At 38.8% G+C, this 20,347-nt stretch overlaps 1 protein-coding gene across 1 annotated transcript; it reads right to left on the minus strand.

Moving 5' to 3' along the window:
• Positions 1-1,353: 1,353 nt before the first annotated feature.
• LOC110461882 lies at positions 1,354-19,176 on the minus strand. Its single transcript, XM_021515603.1, has 3 exons — positions 18,962-19,176; positions 4,153-4,521; positions 1,354-1,475 (listed from the first exon to the last, which is right to left on the minus strand). Exons 1-3 carry the CDS (start codon positions 19,089-19,091, stop codon positions 1,354-1,356), a joined length of 621 nt encoding a protein of 206 aa, XP_021371278.1. The 5' UTR covers positions 19,092-19,176.
• Positions 19,177-20,347: the final 1,171 nt, after the last annotated feature.

Below are 20,347 nucleotides of genomic sequence, written 5' to 3' on the forward strand. Positions count from 1 at the left end.
ACACACATAAGGAATTACGAATACGTGACAAAACTCCAGACGTTCGCCGACAGCTACAACAAGACGTATCACAGGACCATTGGGACAGCTCCAACTAAGGTTAACAAAAATAACGAAACATCTGTCTGGTGGAGGATGTACTGGCCGAAGAAAGAGCCGATCTTACGAAAGACTAAAAAAGTTCGTAAACCGTTCAAGTTTAAAGTAGGGGATAAAGTGCGTTTGTCACATCTCAGGAATCCATTCACACGGGAATACGATGAAAAATGGACGGGGGAGATATTTACCATTTCTCAAAAGATCCTACGTGGAGGCTTACCTGTGTACAGAGTCACGGATTACGATGGCGATGAAATTAAAGGTACTTTCTATCAGTCCGAGCTACAGAAAGTTGACGTAAGGGAGGATGACATGTGGAAGGTAGAGACCATATTGAAAACCAGAGGAAAAGGCCGTAGCAAACAACACTACGTGAAATGGCTAAATTGGCCTAAGAAATTTAATTCCTGGATACGCGCATCAGATGTAACCGATTTGTAAGAGAGTGAACTACCCTAGAAAATGTTCAAGACCCCGCGTTATGGGAAAGAGCGTACATATAAACATATCGTTCTAGTACCGTATTGCGGGTGGTAGATGGCTCTCATGTAGATGTAAATATTGTCCATGCTAGGCTTTGTATTGTAAGGGCTGACGCGGGATGGGTCTCTGACCCGTGTCTGTTCTATCGACAGAGACAATAAAATGTTGTACGTATATTTGTGTTGTTATTGTATTAGAACATTCGAGAACATCACCGATCCGGATGAAACCGGTTTCGATATTTTTAAACGTGGTGCAATCGCGGAAAACCCGTGACATCATCATAACGGTACCCCCTCGTATATAGGTTGTCGCTATAAATAGAGACAGTCTGGAAAAACCCCAATACATGAGAACCCCCCTGTGACGTCATCGATCGGTACCCCCCTGCTGAAGGGGGGTGCCACTAGGGGGGGTGCCGGGAGGTGGTAAGGAATATATAGTGCACCGGCTGACCCTGCGCCAAAAGCGGTACTTTTGTACTACTCCGGGAGTTGTCGTATATCGAGAGTAAAGACGACTATTACATAAATATAAAAGAAATGAGTTTATCATTAATCCCTAACTACTTATTCAAGTTGGCAGAACAACAACACGGCCTAGAAAATGATGACATCCTGATACATTATGACGTCACAATACTAAATATTACACCAAAACAAGCAATGCACTTTGAAGTCAACATTTGTGAAAAAAATAATTTGCAGTTACAACAAGAGGCATTTCGTTACAGGAATTAGTATAGCAACATACTTTCCAAATGCATTTGTATTATGTATTCATGTGTAACAGGGAGAGTAGTGTGATTCCACCGGAGATCGCACCCGCGATCCAAGACTTCCTATTCGGACGCTCTACCACTGAGCTAAAGGGAAATTCCCCATAGCTCGAAGCTAAAAGTCGACAATTTAAATCAGACACTTATGCATCAATATGTGCTGTTAAAATAATGTAAACAATATTTTGATATATAATATTGATTCTCCTACGCTCTTTACACAATATCATCGGGATTTCATCTTTTGCACTGAAAGGATGTATATTTGTATTAACAGTTAAAATATGAGATTGTCACCTCATGTCTGTTGTCTGTGAAGAGTCATACGTTGGCGCAAGTCACAACGAAAACAACTGCCACAGATCATTGCATACACAATATCCAGGGGCATAGCTAGGCCCATCGATATGTGTAAGCCCAGGCGAGGGGTGATGGGGCCGCCCAGGCCTCCAGCGAGTCCAGGGCAGGGCAAGCCCCCCGACGGAAAATTACTTTTAAGATTTGACGAAGCATTCAAGATTTAGATTCAAGATTATCAAGTTCATTCCGGGGGCCTTACGACCCATAGGTATACATAAATATAATACATAATATTACATACATATTTGGAGAGTGATCTCTCATGACACAGAAAGTAACATACACATACTGACAGAGACGGGAGGAAACTCCGCGGCAATGCTACCTTGATTGCAATTACATAAATGCTGAGTCAATTATATATATTGTTCACCATTAGCAATAATACTTGTATTATACAGACACGCACACACACACACACACACACACACACAGAATAAGTAATAATTACTTTTCTTTGCATTCGAAATAATACATGAAATACGTATGAAAGGTGTTTAACGATAACATTCACTTTAAGCCGAAGTAGGTTTTTCTTTTCTTAACGGCAGAATGCTAAGGTATACAAGGTATTCAAATTGTTATCCGAGACAGTTATTTAAAGACATACATTTATGTATTTTAGGGTCAAATGCGCTGAAATGAAAAACATCACATAACTTATGTTTATTTTACACTACACGTTACCCAGCCAACATGCAATTTACAGCTTACAGCTAGAACTGTCGATAGATAAGAGACACTTTCCTATTCTTTTGTGTTATGAAGGTCTGTACTACGTTGTCCGTATTCATAGAAATTTTTCTGTGAACTATTCAGTAAAAAATACAAAGTGAAACCGACTTCCGCTTAACTTTAGTCTTATTTAGAATCAATTACTTTTCTAATCATGATTTTAGACATTGCTTATCAAATCAGGCGCCTTTTGAGTACGTTAATAAAAGCAGCTCATAAAATCAAATGAATTAGCCCCGTCCTTCTCAAAACAGAAGGAGCAAAATATATAATTGAAAGTTCTATTAGTTATATAGAGGTTCCCCATCGAGTGAGGGTTGGTTATCTTGTTTATCTAAATCGAGTTAGTTAATTTTCAAATTGAATAAAGACACGAGGTTTACCGAGTGTCTTTTACAATTCTAAAATTAACTAACGAGAGTTAGATAAACATGGTATTCTACCATCACGAGTTTGGATCCTTTTTCTCCCATAATGTTAATATTTATTTTGAAAGCCATCTGTTTCCCTTGAAAGTACGTTATGTATGCATCCGATTGTGGAAACAATTGCCGTGAATCATGACGTCATAATGGAAGATGACGTCGCAAAACATTGTTACGTGACGTCATAAGTAAAAAAAAAATGACCAATGAAATCACGTCCAGGGTGTTACTCACTAGCGGGTAACCAAAAATGTTTATCAACTCCTAGCATGTTTCTCCAATAAATCGGGAATAAGGAAACCTATGATGATTGTGGAAGAAAAGTATATAAATCCCGACCAATCTACCCTATTTTTGCAGTCATGCTACCAGAAGTATATTTTCTATCTAACCAGTCTAAATGCCATGACGGAGAAGTTCTGGGTCCCACTTCTTTTTGCGATAATACTAATTCATATTTTCCCTGCGAGAATGTATAAGAAGTCTTCGTCAAATCACCTGATTAGAAAAATAAATTCTTGTATTTTCTATCGACAATATCGTTAAACCCAAAACGGTCTGAACTGCATTGAAGGAAATCCAAATGTGTTCAGGCCCCGTCACTGAGACGGTGTCGTCAATAGATTGTGGAAAACTTGTTCTGAGTTGATTTCTTGCTGGGAATTAAATCCCATGTGAATGTATAATGGTCCTTGCTGGAGTGTCTTTCTTGGATTTGGAGGGTCCAAGCACGTGCTTTGCTGTGTGATAATTGGGCCTGCCGATGGACTTGTTAGATTATCAGCAATATTTGCATGTACCGGGTTTTTACAATGTAGTAACCGACGTCGTGGCAGGAATTGTGTCACCTTTTGAATCAGTATTACGTGATTTTTGATTGAAGAAGGTTAATATATTTTTTGAACTATTGGAAGCCTTCTTCATTTTGAAAGTTTACTCCTGTCAGCATACTATAACACCGAAAATACCGGATTGGAAGTAACAGATGACCATGACATATTAAATATTCCGGAAAGTATGATGAAGTTTTATAAGTATTTAGTAAATAATTAATTCAAAGGTCGATTAAGATATTCTCTTGATAACATTGTGTCATCTTTTGTTTTATTTCAGTGTCTACTTTTTTGACAAATGGCACGGATTTTGTATGTGTAAGCCCGTTTTTTTTTCTATGGCCCCTGATATCCAACTCAAATATTAACATATAGCCATTCTGAAGTTTAGCTTTTCTAGATGGATATTTTTTTGTAAACACAACAACAATGTACTTACCTGCCACGTTAAGCGTGTAGTCAGGACTGTTTACAACCTTGTCAGCTTCAGGTAGAGTTGGGTTGGTACGACGACAATACCACACAGATACATGGTCCCCTGTCTGTGGCTGTATGACCCACTGGAACACTGTACCGTAGTTAGTCGAGGTGGTAGTACAGGAGCAGACATCCGGGCTACAGAGCACAGGAGTAGTAGGAGCGGTGTTGTAACATTGACCAACAGCTACTTGTATATAACCTAGTATAGCAGTCACGTCAGGACGGCGGTACAACTGGACACTGTTTGCCTCCTTTGGTACGTCACACGTCAGTGTAAACTCACTCCCGGGGACAGCGTACCCAGACGACCCCGTCAATGTGACAGCATCTGTGTTAGAAGGTAGTTTATAATGAAAAAAGGGACGTAATACAGATAAGATTTACATAAAAGTTAAAACGATACATCGCATCATATCGTTTCCTCTCTTGAGTATATGATCGAATTATTTTGGTTGACTGTATAGCGATACACTATAACAATACTGAACCTATCACTCTTTTCTTCACTTATATCGAAAAAGTGTACTTATTGTTTTAAATTCCTGAAGTAAAGATGTACATGTAGTCCACTGTGCAGTTATACCCAAAAGTACTGAACTCCTATACAAATATCTTTTCATAATATTTACCTTTAGCTCTGCATCAAAACATATAAGGATGTGCTCTGTATGTATTAAGGTTAAAAATAACAGAAAAACAAAGAATGAAAGTGAAACATGTCATTTATTTAAAAGAATATTCATAATCTTTACAATTTAAATTTTCATGACAAGACCCTGTAAAATCCTGCACTTAATCATTATAAAGTTGATTTTTCAAGCAGAAATGTGTATCGTGATACGTATCGTATCGTAAGTATCGTACCGCGGTACGTGTCGTAATGTGAGGTGTACCTGTACGTATCCGTTAAATTATAGTATGATGCATGCGTTCATGAACCTGCAAATTATCTTGACTATTGTCACAACATAGATAACTTCACATAAAGTAGTTTGAGGTATGAGGTCAATTACCTTTATAACAAATAGTATTTGCATATTTGCTAAGTTGTTCATTAAATAGTTTTACAAAAGCTTAAGATTAAAAAAAAAAAATGCGTGGTGTTTGGGTTCTGTTACAAAAGTTGAGTACTAAATGCCTTCATTTCAGTTGGTAATTTATTTATGCTGTATGTGGTACCGGGGATCAACTGATATAATCATGATGAAAGGTTATATTTATGTATGTATCTCTTTAATCTGGAAGTACAACGATGTTTCCGCTTCGAGCAACAGTTAGGAAGTGATTAAAAACGCAAAGAAGCGAAGAAACATTTACGTGGGAAATATCACGCAATTCGACAGGTGTCAGAGGTCAGTTGCACTGGTCAACAGGTATAAAAAAAACATACACAATCACGTCACACTCACATACATTCCATCAAAACGAAAGTAACACACGAGACTAGGCGACAGCGATTGCGGATGCGGAGCGCGGATTACGGATAAAAATCTACGACACAACATTATACAAAGTAATGATGATTAGACTCAATATATTTTAACTGATTACTTAGAACCACATGTTATACCACTATGGGAAGCTTAAATAATTATAAATAACTTCATATAATAACATGTAGTTCAGCACTTAGTGCGCATGTTGCTATACCGGCCGAAATTAAGGTATAGTTTAGAAACTTGTAGATGTGGAATGTTTTAAGTTTAGCGCATGACAACGAATTAGAATGTGTGTACGATCTGTTGTACACAATCATATGTGATGCTCTCTATTTCCTGCAATTTCGAAATCCAAGGATCACACGCTTAGTACAAAATCGAAGGCGGAAGTCTTTGATTTCAAAGACGTTTTTGCAAAAGAGTTGCGATATTGTTCAGTTGAACGTTCACATAGAACCGGTGAGTCATTTCTCTATTTCGTACATGTATTCGTCTTCTATTCACAGTAGTAGGAAAGTGCCGCTTTTGGCGCAGGGTCATCCGGTGCACTCCCCTATATAATCCATACCACCTCCCTGGCATCCCCCTTCGGCAGGGGGGTACCGATCGATGACGTAACAGGGGGGGGTTCTCATGTATTTGGGTTTTTCCTGACTGCATCTATTTATAGCGACAACCTGTTGGTTGTCTCACAAATTCCTCATAAGATGTAAGTAAATATCATTGAAAAAAAATGGCTCAGCATCATGTTGGGACATTTGGACGCTACACAGGTACCACTTGCCGAATTTCAGTTTTTCTCTGGCTTTGGTGGATAACGTTGTCTAAGGTTTTGCTGGCTATGATTTGCTATTAATGGCGTTACCCATTTGTTTTCTTTAACGTCATATCAGTATCTATTACGTAAACAAAATCTGCCACCTCAACCACCACCCAATCCCAACAAGTAAATTAGGCTTTATATTATAATTATTAGCGATACCGACAATATCTGACTGTGATTAGTAGTAGGAAAGTGCCGCTTTTGGCGCAGGGTCATCCGGTGCACTCCCCTATATAATCCTTACCACCTTCTCGGCACCCCCCTAGTGGCACCCCCCTTCGGCAGGGGGGTACCGATCGATGACGTAACAGGGGGGGGGGGGGGTGTTCTCATGTATTTGGGTTTTTCCTGACTGCATCTATTTATAGCGACAACCTACATACGAGGGGGGTACCGATCGATGATATCATGGGTATGGGGGGGGGGGGGGGGGTTCTCATCCATTTTGGTTTTTCCTGACTGCATCTATTTGTAGCGGTCCGATTGCATCATGTTTAGAAATAATCAAATCGGTCTCAACCGGTTATGAAAACAACAACGAGAAGACGATATATGTACAACAATTTATCAACATTTCCCCGTCGCGATGGAATGAACGTGGGTCGGAGAGCCATCCCACATCCATCCTTACACATATGACCTATTCTATCATGGACAATATATTAATATTTACATCTACATGAGAGTCACCCACCACCCATGTTATGATACTGAAGCGATATGTTTATATGTACGCTCTTTCCCATAACACGAGGTCTTGACATCTTCTAGGGTAGTTCACTCACCTACAAATCGGTTACATCTAATGCGCGTATCCAGGAATTGAATTTCTTAGGCCAATTTAGCCATTTCACGTAGTGTTGTTTGTTACGGCCTTTTTCCTCTAGTTTTCAATATGGTTTTCACCTTCAGCATATTGTCGTCCCTTACGTCAACATTCTGTAGCTCGGATTGATAGAAAGTACCTTTAATTTCATCGCCATCGTAGTCTTTGACTTTGTACACAGGCAAGCCTCCACGTAGTATCTTTTGAGAGATGGTAAATATCTCCCCCGTCCATTTTTCGTCGTGTTCTCGTCAGAAAGGGTTCCTCAAATGAGACAATCTTACTTTATCTCGCACCTTGAACTTAAACGGCTAACGAAGCTTCTTCGTTTTTCGTAAGACTGGCTGTTTTTTCGGCCAATACATTCTCCACCAAATAGACGTGTCTTTGTCTTTAGTTAGATTTGTTTGGGGCCATACCGATTGTCCGGTGATACGTCTGATTGTAGCTGTCGGCAAACGTCTGGAGTTTCTTTACATATTCGTTATTTCTTCTATGCGTGAAATATCTATACAATCTGGATTAAATAGTCTTGATGACACGCTCGGCCACGGCAGCTTTGGTTACGTTTTGGGCATATAAATGCTGGATGTGGTATTGATTCAATACAGCATTCACCTCCTTTGATCTAAACTCTTGGCCCTGATCGGTACGGATCCGACTAGGTTGTCTCCCCTCATATAAAATGTTCTGTAATGCATTTGCCACAGATGCCCCTTTCTTGTCTTTTAGCGGCCTCATCCACAGATACTTAGAGAACACGTCTATCACCACGAGTACGTAGGAATTAACGTTGTTTTCACTTTTGAACTTGACCATGTCCATGAGATCTGCAGACCATTGGTCCTATTTCGTTTGAATGAACGTCGGAGGGATCTCTGAAGGCTGTAAGGCTCTTGTCTTTGAAGCCATTTTCTTCTCTTGATTTTCTGAAGACATGTTTCCCGGCTTTCCTTACATATCTATACAGTTTGTCTGGTCCAGAGAAATTCCCAGCATTGGTAGGATTGAAGTAAATATCTCTTAAATAATCTTCCCAGGAAGGCATCCTTCCTCGTCGAGTGCCAGGTGTTATAATGAGGTTCGTTCTGATGTATTGTTTCTTTTATTAGTTTTCTTCAGAATTCTCAGACTCTTCCTCTTCATTATCCTCATCTTCGGATTCATCATCATCACCATCATCATCATCATCATCCCACATCTCTTCTAAGACATGACGGTTCTTTTTTGAGTGCCATCGTGATCGCTTTGCGATCCTCATAACCATCGTCAACGAATTCTTCGACATCTTCCATGACTTTCTCGTGAACCAATCCGTCTTGTAACTGAAGAATATATCTTATCATAGACTCGTATTTTTCGTTAAATAGATCCATGTTTTTAGATTTCATCTTTTCGTTTGCTTTCTCCTGGGCATCGCCTTCAGACATACCTTCATTTACGTATTTCTCATACTTTTGATTCCATTTCTCCTCGTTTGCAGACCTGACTTCATTCATCATGCTATCGAAAGCTTCGTGTTCTTCAGTATCTCTTTTTTCCTCGCCGGACTCCATATCTTCATATGCGATCCCCCTTTTTGGTTTAGACTCATCTTCTTCGTCTATAGATTCTCGTTTTCTTTTAAGGGAGTCGTTTTCCGAACACCACCTCTTAACGTGTCTTTGTAAATCATGTATGTCTTGGAACACTATCCCACAATCGTCACAGGCAGACATATCTTCTGTTTCTAAGAACAGCTCTTGATGTTGTTGTTGATGATGTTGTTGCTGCTGGTAATACGTCCGCTCGGCCGGAGTGTCAACCTCAAAATGATTCTTAGTTTGGTCTTTCTGCCCTTTTTAGGCTGTCCAGAAATAATATCACTGGCACTGCGCATGCGTAATGACTCGGGTGTTGATGGTTTCATATCGACGAGAAGATATCCGTACGGCTTGGTGGTGGCTTCCTTGAAATGTCTCATCAGGTGTTGAACATTTTCAGGGTACATCTGTCTGGCTAAAGTCATGATCTGCTGTTTATCGATTGGATTATTGAACAATACCAAAAAGTGACAATTTCTCCTCTGTGTGGGGTCTTTATTGTAGTAGAGGTTCTGATTGATGGCAATGACAGACATGTTTCTGTGGTGGCTTCCCGCCGTAAACAATTCGTTGATGCGAGGGTCCTTGTTTGATGTCGACATCAGATCGTCCAAGATGACAAGGTTTCTTACTCCTGGATTCAGGAAGGAATCCTGGTCTAAATCCAGCGGTATCCCCTGAATAAATTCAACCTCAGGTATAACGGTTGCCATGATAACGTCATAGAGGGGCTGCCATCGTTTGTGGAGGAGGTGATATTTTGGTCAAGCAGTTTTGTAGCAGTAAATTGACAAAGTAAGTCTTTCCACATTTGCAGTGAAGGGGTGTTTAAAAACGAAATCCTGTTGCTGCTGCTGCTGCTGCTGCTGCTGGTTAATAACAGCATATACCGGCTGCTTCATAATGTCTATGTAGGATGGTTGCTGCTGCTGCTGCTGCTGCTGTAGTTGTTGTTGTTGTTTTTGCTGCTTCTGCTGCTTCGTGACTCCATCTCCATGGTAGGACGGCTGTCCTTCCTGATGATTGTGTCTGACGTGACGTTTTGAATCATGTGGCGAGATATATTCACTCAAGCAAATATGACACTGGTACTTCATATCGATGTGTACTCTTCGGTGTCCAGGTATGAAATGAGAAGTTTTCAGTCGAATCCTCTAGTTATACACTATATGATGCATTGTGGGTAAACATGTAATTCGACAACTTTGACAATTAATCAACATTTATAGTCCCTGTCAATGAGACAGTACACAAGTCAGGGACCCATCTTGTGTCTGCCTGTACATCAAGCCTACTCTAAAATGGACAAAATATGTATATGCACTACTGAGAGTCGTCTACCACCCACAATACGGTACTAGGGTGATCCTTTCCCATAACACGAGGTCTTGAAATTTGACCTTTCTAGGGTAGTTCACTCTCCTAACTTGCTATTCTCCAATGGCCATATGCATACATGTAGCTAGTGATCCTATCGTCGAGCAAATATCGCTTGTCGTCGAATGGTCACAAACCCATTTTGGTCAGTGATATGTTATAGAGTTGATGCTTGTAACTTCTGATCTGATTCATGTAAGACATGATCACCTTCTTTTGAAGAAGACATTCCTTGTATTGCTCGAAACGGGTGTGTTTTGCAATAACATATTTCTTGATGAATTTCGCCTTCTGCGATTCTACGTGTGCTGTCACTTCTTTACCATCCTTCTCCCCCGTGATGTCATATGTGTAGGCGTACATTTTAGATGTGAGTCTACCAAAGGCATGGGTCGCGTTGCCATGAGTTTCGTCCTTCATTTTACCCAGTACCTTCTTGTTTTTGGTATTGTAGAGGGGACTGTATTTCGTGTACTCCGATGTGTCGAATAAATCACTGTCCTCTAGCATATGCTTGTAAAAGTCGTCAGTCTGAATGGTATATGCTAGACTGTCAGTATCGGTAAAGAGAAGACGGGCAGAAGATCCAAATTTCCGCTTGATATAGTTGTAATGGAAATCATACATCAGAGTTTTGGAGATGTCCAGGATGGAGAATCCGACGTAGATGGTCGGTTCAAATAAAGTTTCGATTTAAGCATGTGGACACCGACCGAATCCTCTGTAAATATCCTGAATTCGTGGAATGTGGGTTTACATGTTAATTGTATGGCCCTCTTCTCACTGTTGACCAGTTTGACATCCATCCGTTTCCTCAAATTTTCCATAGTCTTCCCGAAAACGCCTTTGTTCATCAACTTGTAGAAATCTTTCTCGAAATTGTTTCGAGATAGTTTCCTTCTCTCCGTGTTAAAATCATTATACGACTTCAGCCAATGCGACTGCTTGAATGTTAACACTCTGTGAACCATGGTCAAACGCATTCCCAATGAGAGGTACTGTTTCAAGTTCCTATAATGTAAGACAAACTTTTCCTTGTTACTGAGATTGGGTACGAGTTTTGCTGCGGAATTGTAATGATCCAAACAGTCGTGAAGCTTTTCATCATCGTGTGGCTTTCCACAGTCTACCAGCCTCCGCCATAAAGTCTTGCTGTAGTCAGACAACTCGTCTTTCGTCACGTTTACTCGTTCCGTGGCCTCCCAAGCCCTTCTCAATAAATAAGTGCTGATCGATGTCGGTTAGCAGTTCGAGTCTAACATTGGTCATTTTTAGCGCTAATCCAGGGGCGGTGTAAAAATGAGCTGCATCGAGCCCATACGATTCCAGAGATAGATTTCGGAAATTCTCGAACACAACACACAGAACATCTGTCATGACATAAAGGTCTGAATATTCACCGAAATTTGGTATGTTGAATTGTTCCAGACTTTGCAAGCATGATGGTACTTTTCATAGGATACATCTTCTCCAGTAAGACTACTGCAAAATGCTTCTTGTGATGGTAATTTGGTTTCTTGAAATATGTGTGGACCATCGAAGTAGTCGTAGGGATACACCTGTTTTTTTAAAAGGAGCTCGATTTTCTCATCACCAAAATGTCGTGTCATGTGTTCAAATTTCTCCTTCCCTTCAGCTGATAAATTTGCGATCAGTTTATCCAGTGATGTTCCCATCAACTGGAAGCTATCGATGAAGTCCATACACCCTATCTCCATGTTGTTGGGTATGCATTTGATCTCTTTATCTGACACCTTTCCTATAGCTTGCATGATAAGATGGAAATCGTAACTCCTCAGATTGTGAAAAACAACAAGAATCCGTCCCCTAGTTCTCTTCCACAAATGTGACAGTTTACTGCACTGCTGAAGGTTTGCCAATCTCTCCCAGTCATGACCATCGGCTTCACGTTTTTTAATCTTTGTTCTATTTCCTCCTGTTCTCTCAGCATACATTCTACAAACTTGTCTGTAACATTCGGTCCTCTGTAGACCACGGGTTCATTAGATGTTTCTTGTGTGATCCCTACGACTTTGTAAGCGAAACTAGATGGAACATGTTGTATGTGTTTTCTCTGGGTCAACCTCACATCTCTGTATTGGCACTTGGAAAGACTCGAAGTCCGCATATATGATGTAAGGTACTTTAAGCTGTTTTCTTATGTCCTTATAGAACAGCCATTTGTCCTCTTCTGTTGGTAGTTTAACTTTCTGCGTCCCATGTTCTCGGCAGTAGGATATATGGTCGTTGAGAATTCGTTCTTTGGTGAAACCTTGCAGGCAATACATACAGTGGTAGTATCTATGCCCGTGGGTATACTGAGCATATAGGAGCCCATTCACGTTCTTGATCCAGCAGTAGTGTGACTTGCGTCCATCTGAAATCAGCAGTAAATCTACTAGTAAGTCAAATCTTTGCTTAGTCACGTGGATTGGAAATAAGGACCCCTTCTCATATCCAAAGACGTTGACAGTGATACTGTTCTGTGTTTCGAACTTATTGATGTCGGCTACCTTGACGGAGAAGGAAATACCATCAAAGTTCAACTCGTGGTGGTGGTCTATGTATTAAGTAACACGCTGGGAATCTCTTTTGACTGGGTGTAATGCAGCTAGAATCGACCGCATGAAACATTTTTTGTCCTTCTTTTGGACGTTGATGATGGCATGCTTAGACCTCAACTTGACCGGTAGCGAAATATAACTAGACCCTTTGAGAGGCTTGTATCGGGCAAAGTGTATCTGTATTTGAAGCACCTTGTCCAATTTCCAATTACTACCCTGTCGCTGGTATTCTATGAAAGAATTCTGAGTCTTCCAGATAGATTCCCGCATTCTTTCGTCGATGTCAGATGACTTTAAAGTTATCTGATATTTTCCACGGAAATGGGGTGTGACTCATTCTACGGTCTCTCCGTTTGGTTTAGAAAACTGCAGTTGAATGGATAAGTACCATTTTACACCTCCCCGGACACCAGCGCTATCTATTTTCTTCTTTATTGTATCGTACTGTTGATGAAGGAAAGTTGTGACGTCTTATTTAAGTAACCCTTCGGCTGGAATGGTGAGAACTTGGAAGGATCAACCGAGTGCTTTCTCTGTACATTGTTTATCTTCATCCACTTTGGGGCTAGTTTGGCGGTCCGAATCGTTCAACGCTTGATTAGTAGATGCATTAATTTGCGGTTGACTGTTTTCTTTGTCATTGTCTCTGTTTTCGTCTATGCCTCCTCCTTGTTGATTGCTCTCGTGTGATTTCAAATGTTTGATGTATTTGTCAGTCCTCCAGAAAGATTTTCCACAACACAAATGCAGTGGTTCCCCGTGAACTTTCTTATGCCTTGTAAGCCGATCTTTCCTTCCAAACTCTTTGTTACACACGTCACATTTCCACCTTCTATCTCCGTGTTCTGCAATGTGTCTCGTAAGTGTCTTTTTGTGCTCAAATGATTTGTCACAATGTGGACAAGACCATTTCCCCTTTTTAGGCTGAGTTGATTCATTCATCGGAGCTTTTCTTTTTTCCATTGTTTCTGCAATAATAATATTAACATTAATTAGAACAATATCTAGCGACGTGCCCTCCTCTAGATGTCGAAGTCAGAATTAAATTTTGTCGGTTTCACTCCCGTATTTATAACCTTTCTATTCACTGTCGGCATTCCGATCATTTGATTGGTTAATTCATTTTTGCATAATGTTGGCGTATTTTTTGTCTGACATATGATAGATTTTGAAGCATGCAGACGTGTTTTTAACGGGCATATAACACCATCTTTATCGTTTCATACTAGAGTTATTGATTTCAAAAAAACGACCACATACCATTAGTCCGTTCTAATTTATACATAGCAGTTCATGGACTACCTATCAAAGTGCGTCCCTAAAGCAATACACGACGTGCATGTGTCTAGGTTTGACAACTTTCGATTGTCTGAAGAGATTATATATCATCTTTACAACCTCTGTCACTGCCAAGGCTTTTTTGCTTGAACTTTTCTTCTGTTTCAACCATGGAGTAAGACGACGATTAAAAATATAACAATATATTGTATAGGGTGTTGATAGCAGTGTTACGATTTCAAAAACTTGTAATCCCTTCCTTTCATTAATTGTGTATCAAGATGATGTGAAAACATTCTCAGTTTATAGGAAATAGTTTGTCTACATACGTTCTATGTTTCAAGATATACATATATATATAAACAAAAGACAAGAGTTTTTTCGACTTCACTAGCGCTTTCTTCTCTTTAGAGGTTCATCAGGAGAACTGTTTATTCATGTTGACAGGAGGACAACAACACAACACAGAAGGTGATGACGTCATGATAATTATGACGTCACAATACAACCTACGATAATTGGCGCCAAAATGAACAATGCACTTTAACGTCAACATTTGAGGAACAACAAAGATGGTGTTACAGAAATAGATACATGTATATATAGCTACAGGCACGAGTATAGCAACAGAATTGTTCACATACATTTTATTTATTTATTCATGCAACGATCTATGCTGTTCGTGTCACGAGGTGTGGTATATTATGCCAAACTTAATACAAACTAGTATAACCAACATATATATACATTTATTTACAACCAAGCAAATCATTCAATATACAAAACATAAATACCACAAACTACACAATCACACTGTGCAACAATCTCTTTCACTCACTCCTAACAATACATCGACCCCCGGTTTACACTTTACGAATAGTTCACCCTGCATCAATAGATATAACTTAAAGTGATGTTACAATCTCTGCATGTTATATGGTTCACGCGTATCCAGGAATGGCACGTATATACGTATATGTGTATAGTGCCGGAGAGGGGGGTGAGGGGGGGGGGGGGGTTCTTGGGGTTACTCTGCCCTGTCTTAGCATGTGATGTCCTCAAGTTCTTCAGTCACCTGTTGTGAATTATACTACTGAAACTGCTTTAACAGCTTGTATGTTTAGATGATGGTCAAACAAGATATTGATATTTAATGCTCTGTGTGACCAAAAGAGCAATAACAAGGTAGACAAGTGCTCGAATAGATGAAAATACAGTGTATGTCTAATATGTGTAATTCACTAATTGTTTACATCTATACATGGAATTGTTATGTATTAAAATCAGCTATTAACATAATTTTGACGACAGCAGTCTTTAATGCTCAGTGTATACAAGTAGTTTAAGTAATACATATGACCAAAACTATTTGCGACACTATTGTTTTAGTTCCGGAAACTTGTATCGCGGAAACGACACATTCCGCTCGTTGTACCGGGTTTTGAACTCGATTGTCTATGTTATGATACATCTACAGCAATAATTAGAAGTTGACTTGGTAATAGTAGCAAATATTTGTTCAATATGAATTTTATATAACGACCTGCATATACAATAACAACACAACAAATAGTGAATTCAAGCACATCACCTTTGGAATGGAGGCGGTCCAAAGATCCGGAATACGGATAGGAACTTCGATATATTGATTTTTATTTATTTTCCGAGCATTAATGCCACTTGATTTTAACATATATCAAATATAAGTGTGGTGCACGATAAAGAATCCATATTTTTGACAGTATGGATAATAATTTGACATAATTTTGTCATTTACCAATTAAAATAGGAATAGGCAAAATGGGTTGGGGGAACGGAGTTCTAACTTCAAGTGAGCAAAACTGCAAAATTTTCATTAAGAACCCCATATTTTTTATGCTTACCGAAAAGCATATATACGTGGCTGTATTCTGTCAAAGTTTTATAAAGTTGACATGGGTTTTGACAGCATTTTTGCTTGTTTAATGCATTTGTTCGATGTAAATTTGTTAAAAATTGCATTTTGATGAGAATGGATGGCCATTAAAAATGCATAAATTAGAAAAATACATTATTATTTTTGCTTTTGATAGTACATCACAAAATGTTGTAAAAATAGTCAACTTGGTGGTAGCTTAAGTTTTGTATATATTGTAGAAAACATATTTTTAATTAATTTTCATAATTTGGGGGAAATTTTCAGCTTAAATATCTCAAAAAGTAAAACGAGAACCCCCTTTTTTCTTTTCATATTTGGAATCTACGTAAAAAAAAATGCCAAAAAATACGCCTGATTAGAAAAAAATGACATGCCTTTTTTCCAAAAGGATGGACCCAACTTGATTCCAACTCCGGGATTCGGTTGTTTGTAATCTCGGCCTTGTTATGTACGGCGTGTGTAGCCCTAGGCCTAATGGTTACATGCATGCCGCGTTCGTCATGTTCGTGGACATTTAGGGATAATACAGTACATGAATATGTGTAAGTAAATTCACCTCATTTGATATTTTCTAATGTTGTAAACATACAGATTCATTCCTTATATCGCCACTAAGTTGGTCACTGTGCGAACCCATATGAAACATTGAAATATTGTCGGTTTTAGCTTTGTCAGATTGATATCGTGTAAGGAGAAATCGGATCACCAAACCATCTTTTATTTAATTTTATTCATTCATTGAAAATTTTGAGGATGAACTATATTCAAGTATCAAAGGAAGAATATCGATGGATGTTCTTACAAACGAAATCAGCACCCGGGGCTCACGCGGGAATATTTATAGAGCGCTCTGATCTTTCGTCACAAATCAGCGTTTCCAGTTTTTGCGAATGTCAGAAACAAAATCGGATAATTTTTTTTGCAGTTTCTTACACTTTAATTGAAGATTTTTTTGTCAGCATGTTAACATTATATGATGACCTTCGGAATTTATATGAAAACAAGTATTTTAGAGTGTGAATTTATTCCTATAGTCCAAGACAGAATGCAAAGTCGTCGCACTGGTTATCTTTCAAAACACTAACTTTTGAGTTTGAATTACGTTTTCTGGTGCTATTTGAAGTGAAACACTAACCATCTGTAGACAAACAATGGTGCATGATTATATATTCTAAAGCTTCATCATTGTTATAACTGATCTGTTAACACGTTTATTGATTTCAAAGTATTTTTGCAAAAAAGTGATCCGATTTGTCAAAGTCTTGAGCATGGTCAACTGTAGATTAAAGGTATTTCTTTTAAAAACTCAAATACTTAGAATAATGAAAAATGAGACAAAGATACAATAAAAAATATTAATGATAACCAGTAGATCTTGCATTTTTCCCGTTGGAAAAACAGCCGTTCATACTAATATAAACAGCTGCTTTTTGGGTCACATGTGCTACTATTAACCAATCATAGAACCTGGTACAAAGTGCAAAATGAAATTTGGAATTATACAAAATCCACCTCAAGAACCAAGCAAAATTCATTGCATATTTTTCATGAATGTGAAAGGAAAGGATGGAAAAGATCTAGAACCTAGTACTATTTAGGGGAATTTCATGCAGTGTTGACAGGCACCTGAAATGTTATGATTACGGATTTCAAATTTCGACAAGTAAGGAATTTCAAAAAGTGACAAAAGTCATCAAAACAAAACAAAAATGAAATGCGGTGATAACATCAACAGATTATACGAAACAAAGCAGTTGGGTTATAACAATCCTGAATCCCTCTTACGAACCGTCTGGTTCAACAACACCATATATTTCGGAATGCGGCATTACAGAACATCACGTCCCTGCTTAGATAGAAGGGTTAACCACAGGTGAAAACACAGGTAAACACAAGTAAAAACACAGGTAAATACTGCCCATACTACTTAGAAACAGACTATAATCCTTCTAACAACATTCTTTCCCCCATGTTATTTTAAACGACCGTCCGTTTTATATATCGGCCTACACCAACCATGTCAAAATCCAAAAAGTGATATAAAGCACAACCAGTCGGCGTAAACAAACTGGGAAAGTTCATGTCGACTATGGCAAACATCGCAGGTATGTACACATGCACAACATAATACTCAACTGTAAAGTAATATGGGCCTTCAACTCATAATTTATATAAAAATAGGCCTAAACAGATTTGAAATTGGTCAATACTGTAACACAGTCGATGTTACGCCGTTGCGTAATTGATTATAAATAGCCCGAGAAAGGACAGGCCGGAAAGTTTTAACACGCAGATTCATAACCGAGCTAGTTTATGAGGGTATAGTCGTATAGGCGTAGATGGTCACGCAGGTGGTCACGTATAAGACATAGCTTATTGAACCGATGACTATTAATCCGACGTGTTCATGTTCCCACTGACCAGCTAGGCATGATTCTGACGGATTTATGGACCATTGGGAGAGATAAAGGCTAGATGTACCTTATGAATTATATGTCCTACTTTAATAGTTATCTCTTCTTCTTTCTTTGTAAATGATTTTGTACCGGTACTTTATAGTCATTTTTTACCAATAGCTTAAGATCGTATGAAATAGTTTACAAATCATCTGCATCCCATACATCATTGTTCATTGTATAATTGCTGTGCTCCTTTATTTGTCTCTACGCTACCAGAAAATATCAGAAATATCGGAAAACATCCCGTGGCTTGTCTGCGCCTAGCGTCGACGCCCGCTTCGGTACTAGCTATATCCGGTGTAAGTCCTACGTCTGTGGAGCCAGGGAGCTACGCTCTTATAAAGAGCTATGGCGGAAAACTGCCCATATTTCCCAAAGTTACGATCCTTTAAATCTGTCCACACTTGAAAGATCCCTTTGCTAAATTGACATATAAACATAAACGCACACAAGTGACTGATATCAACATACTCTATACAGATAGAACGAAGCACAACCTACCTGTCGATGATTGGATTGTAAGGAGAACGATGAACAAGTAGAAGCTGAGTTCACGGTGAGAGACACCAATAATTTGTTTTTGTAGGTAAATATCAGACATCCTGCCGTATGTATACATGTTTAAGTTCATGTACAGTGTTTACAAGCTTCCTGGTCCAAACATACTGATATAAAATAGTAAATATACAGGGCGAATGTACACACTATATGTTATATTGTTTGTGAACTTCCTGGTCGGTGACCCCATACACATCTATAAATAGCTACTCGAGTCGATATAAACGCACATTCATACCTGTATAACCTACCTGTATAATTACCTACCTGTATAACCGGCCGCCACTACATGTACCTCTGCTCGCTATACACAAAACACAATGTATCGTGAAAAAATGAATGGCACTAACTAAAATTAATTGACCGTTGTTTTTTATTTGTATACAATTTTGGCTTTAACATTTATATTTGAGCATGAATTACAACAATTTGAACTTTCTGATGAATCAGAAGACACGGTAACGAAACTGTATATCAGTTCGTAAGTGTAAAAGTTAATGCAAACAACTCATATAAATAGTATGCGTTTATAGATATACTTAACAACAATTGTCTTGGGTAGGTACATGTATATTTTATATTTAAAGCAATTTCTGATGTAAGAATTGTTGATATTTATTAGACCGATTTCCTGGAAAGGATTGGTTGTTATCTAGATCAATATATAGAGTATGAAATCACAGGTTGTATGTAAATTAATAAAAAAAGGAGATCGAAAACAGTTATCCTGGAAAAAGATACTGTTCCTGTTATGATATTCTATTAACTCTGTTTGTCATAGAGTTTGATAGTACGGTGATTACTACTAAAGTAATAATTACCTTCTATCTTGGTTTTCCAAGCCGCCACGTGGTTGACTATATCTCAATGTCGCTGGACTGGTCAGGCAGGAGAGATATAGCTCACAACGCTAGTAATACTAGTAAATAAGTATCTGTCACGGTGCCCAACAATATGTGAGGTCACCGAGAAACTGTCACTACTATAAGTAGAGCAGGCTGTAGGAATGAAGGGGTACAATGACTACAATATGCAGAGCATCATAAACCGTCCGTACAGTCTGGAATCCTGGAAGGAAGAGAGTTGGGGTCCAGGTATATTCACCCAAGCATCACGGGATCTGCTACGCCTCACTTCCGGTGAAAGCCCGGATGACGTAATGTAAACAGACCGTCGACACAACATTCCTCCCCACTTTATAATGAAAGTCCTTCGTTCTGGGAGATCCTGAATTGGAGAATATCCTGACCCTTAGTTCAAGTTCCCACAAGCTATAAGCCTATGTTTTCCACATGTTCTATTACTGGTTGTTGCTCCATGAAACACAGA

Source organism: Mizuhopecten yessoensis, unplaced genomic scaffold (genome assembly GCF_002113885.1).
Source record: "Mizuhopecten yessoensis strain PY_sf001 unplaced genomic scaffold, ASM211388v2 scaffold10701, whole genome shotgun sequence".
NCBI lineage: Eukaryota > Metazoa > Mollusca > Bivalvia > Pectinida > Pectinidae > Mizuhopecten > Mizuhopecten yessoensis.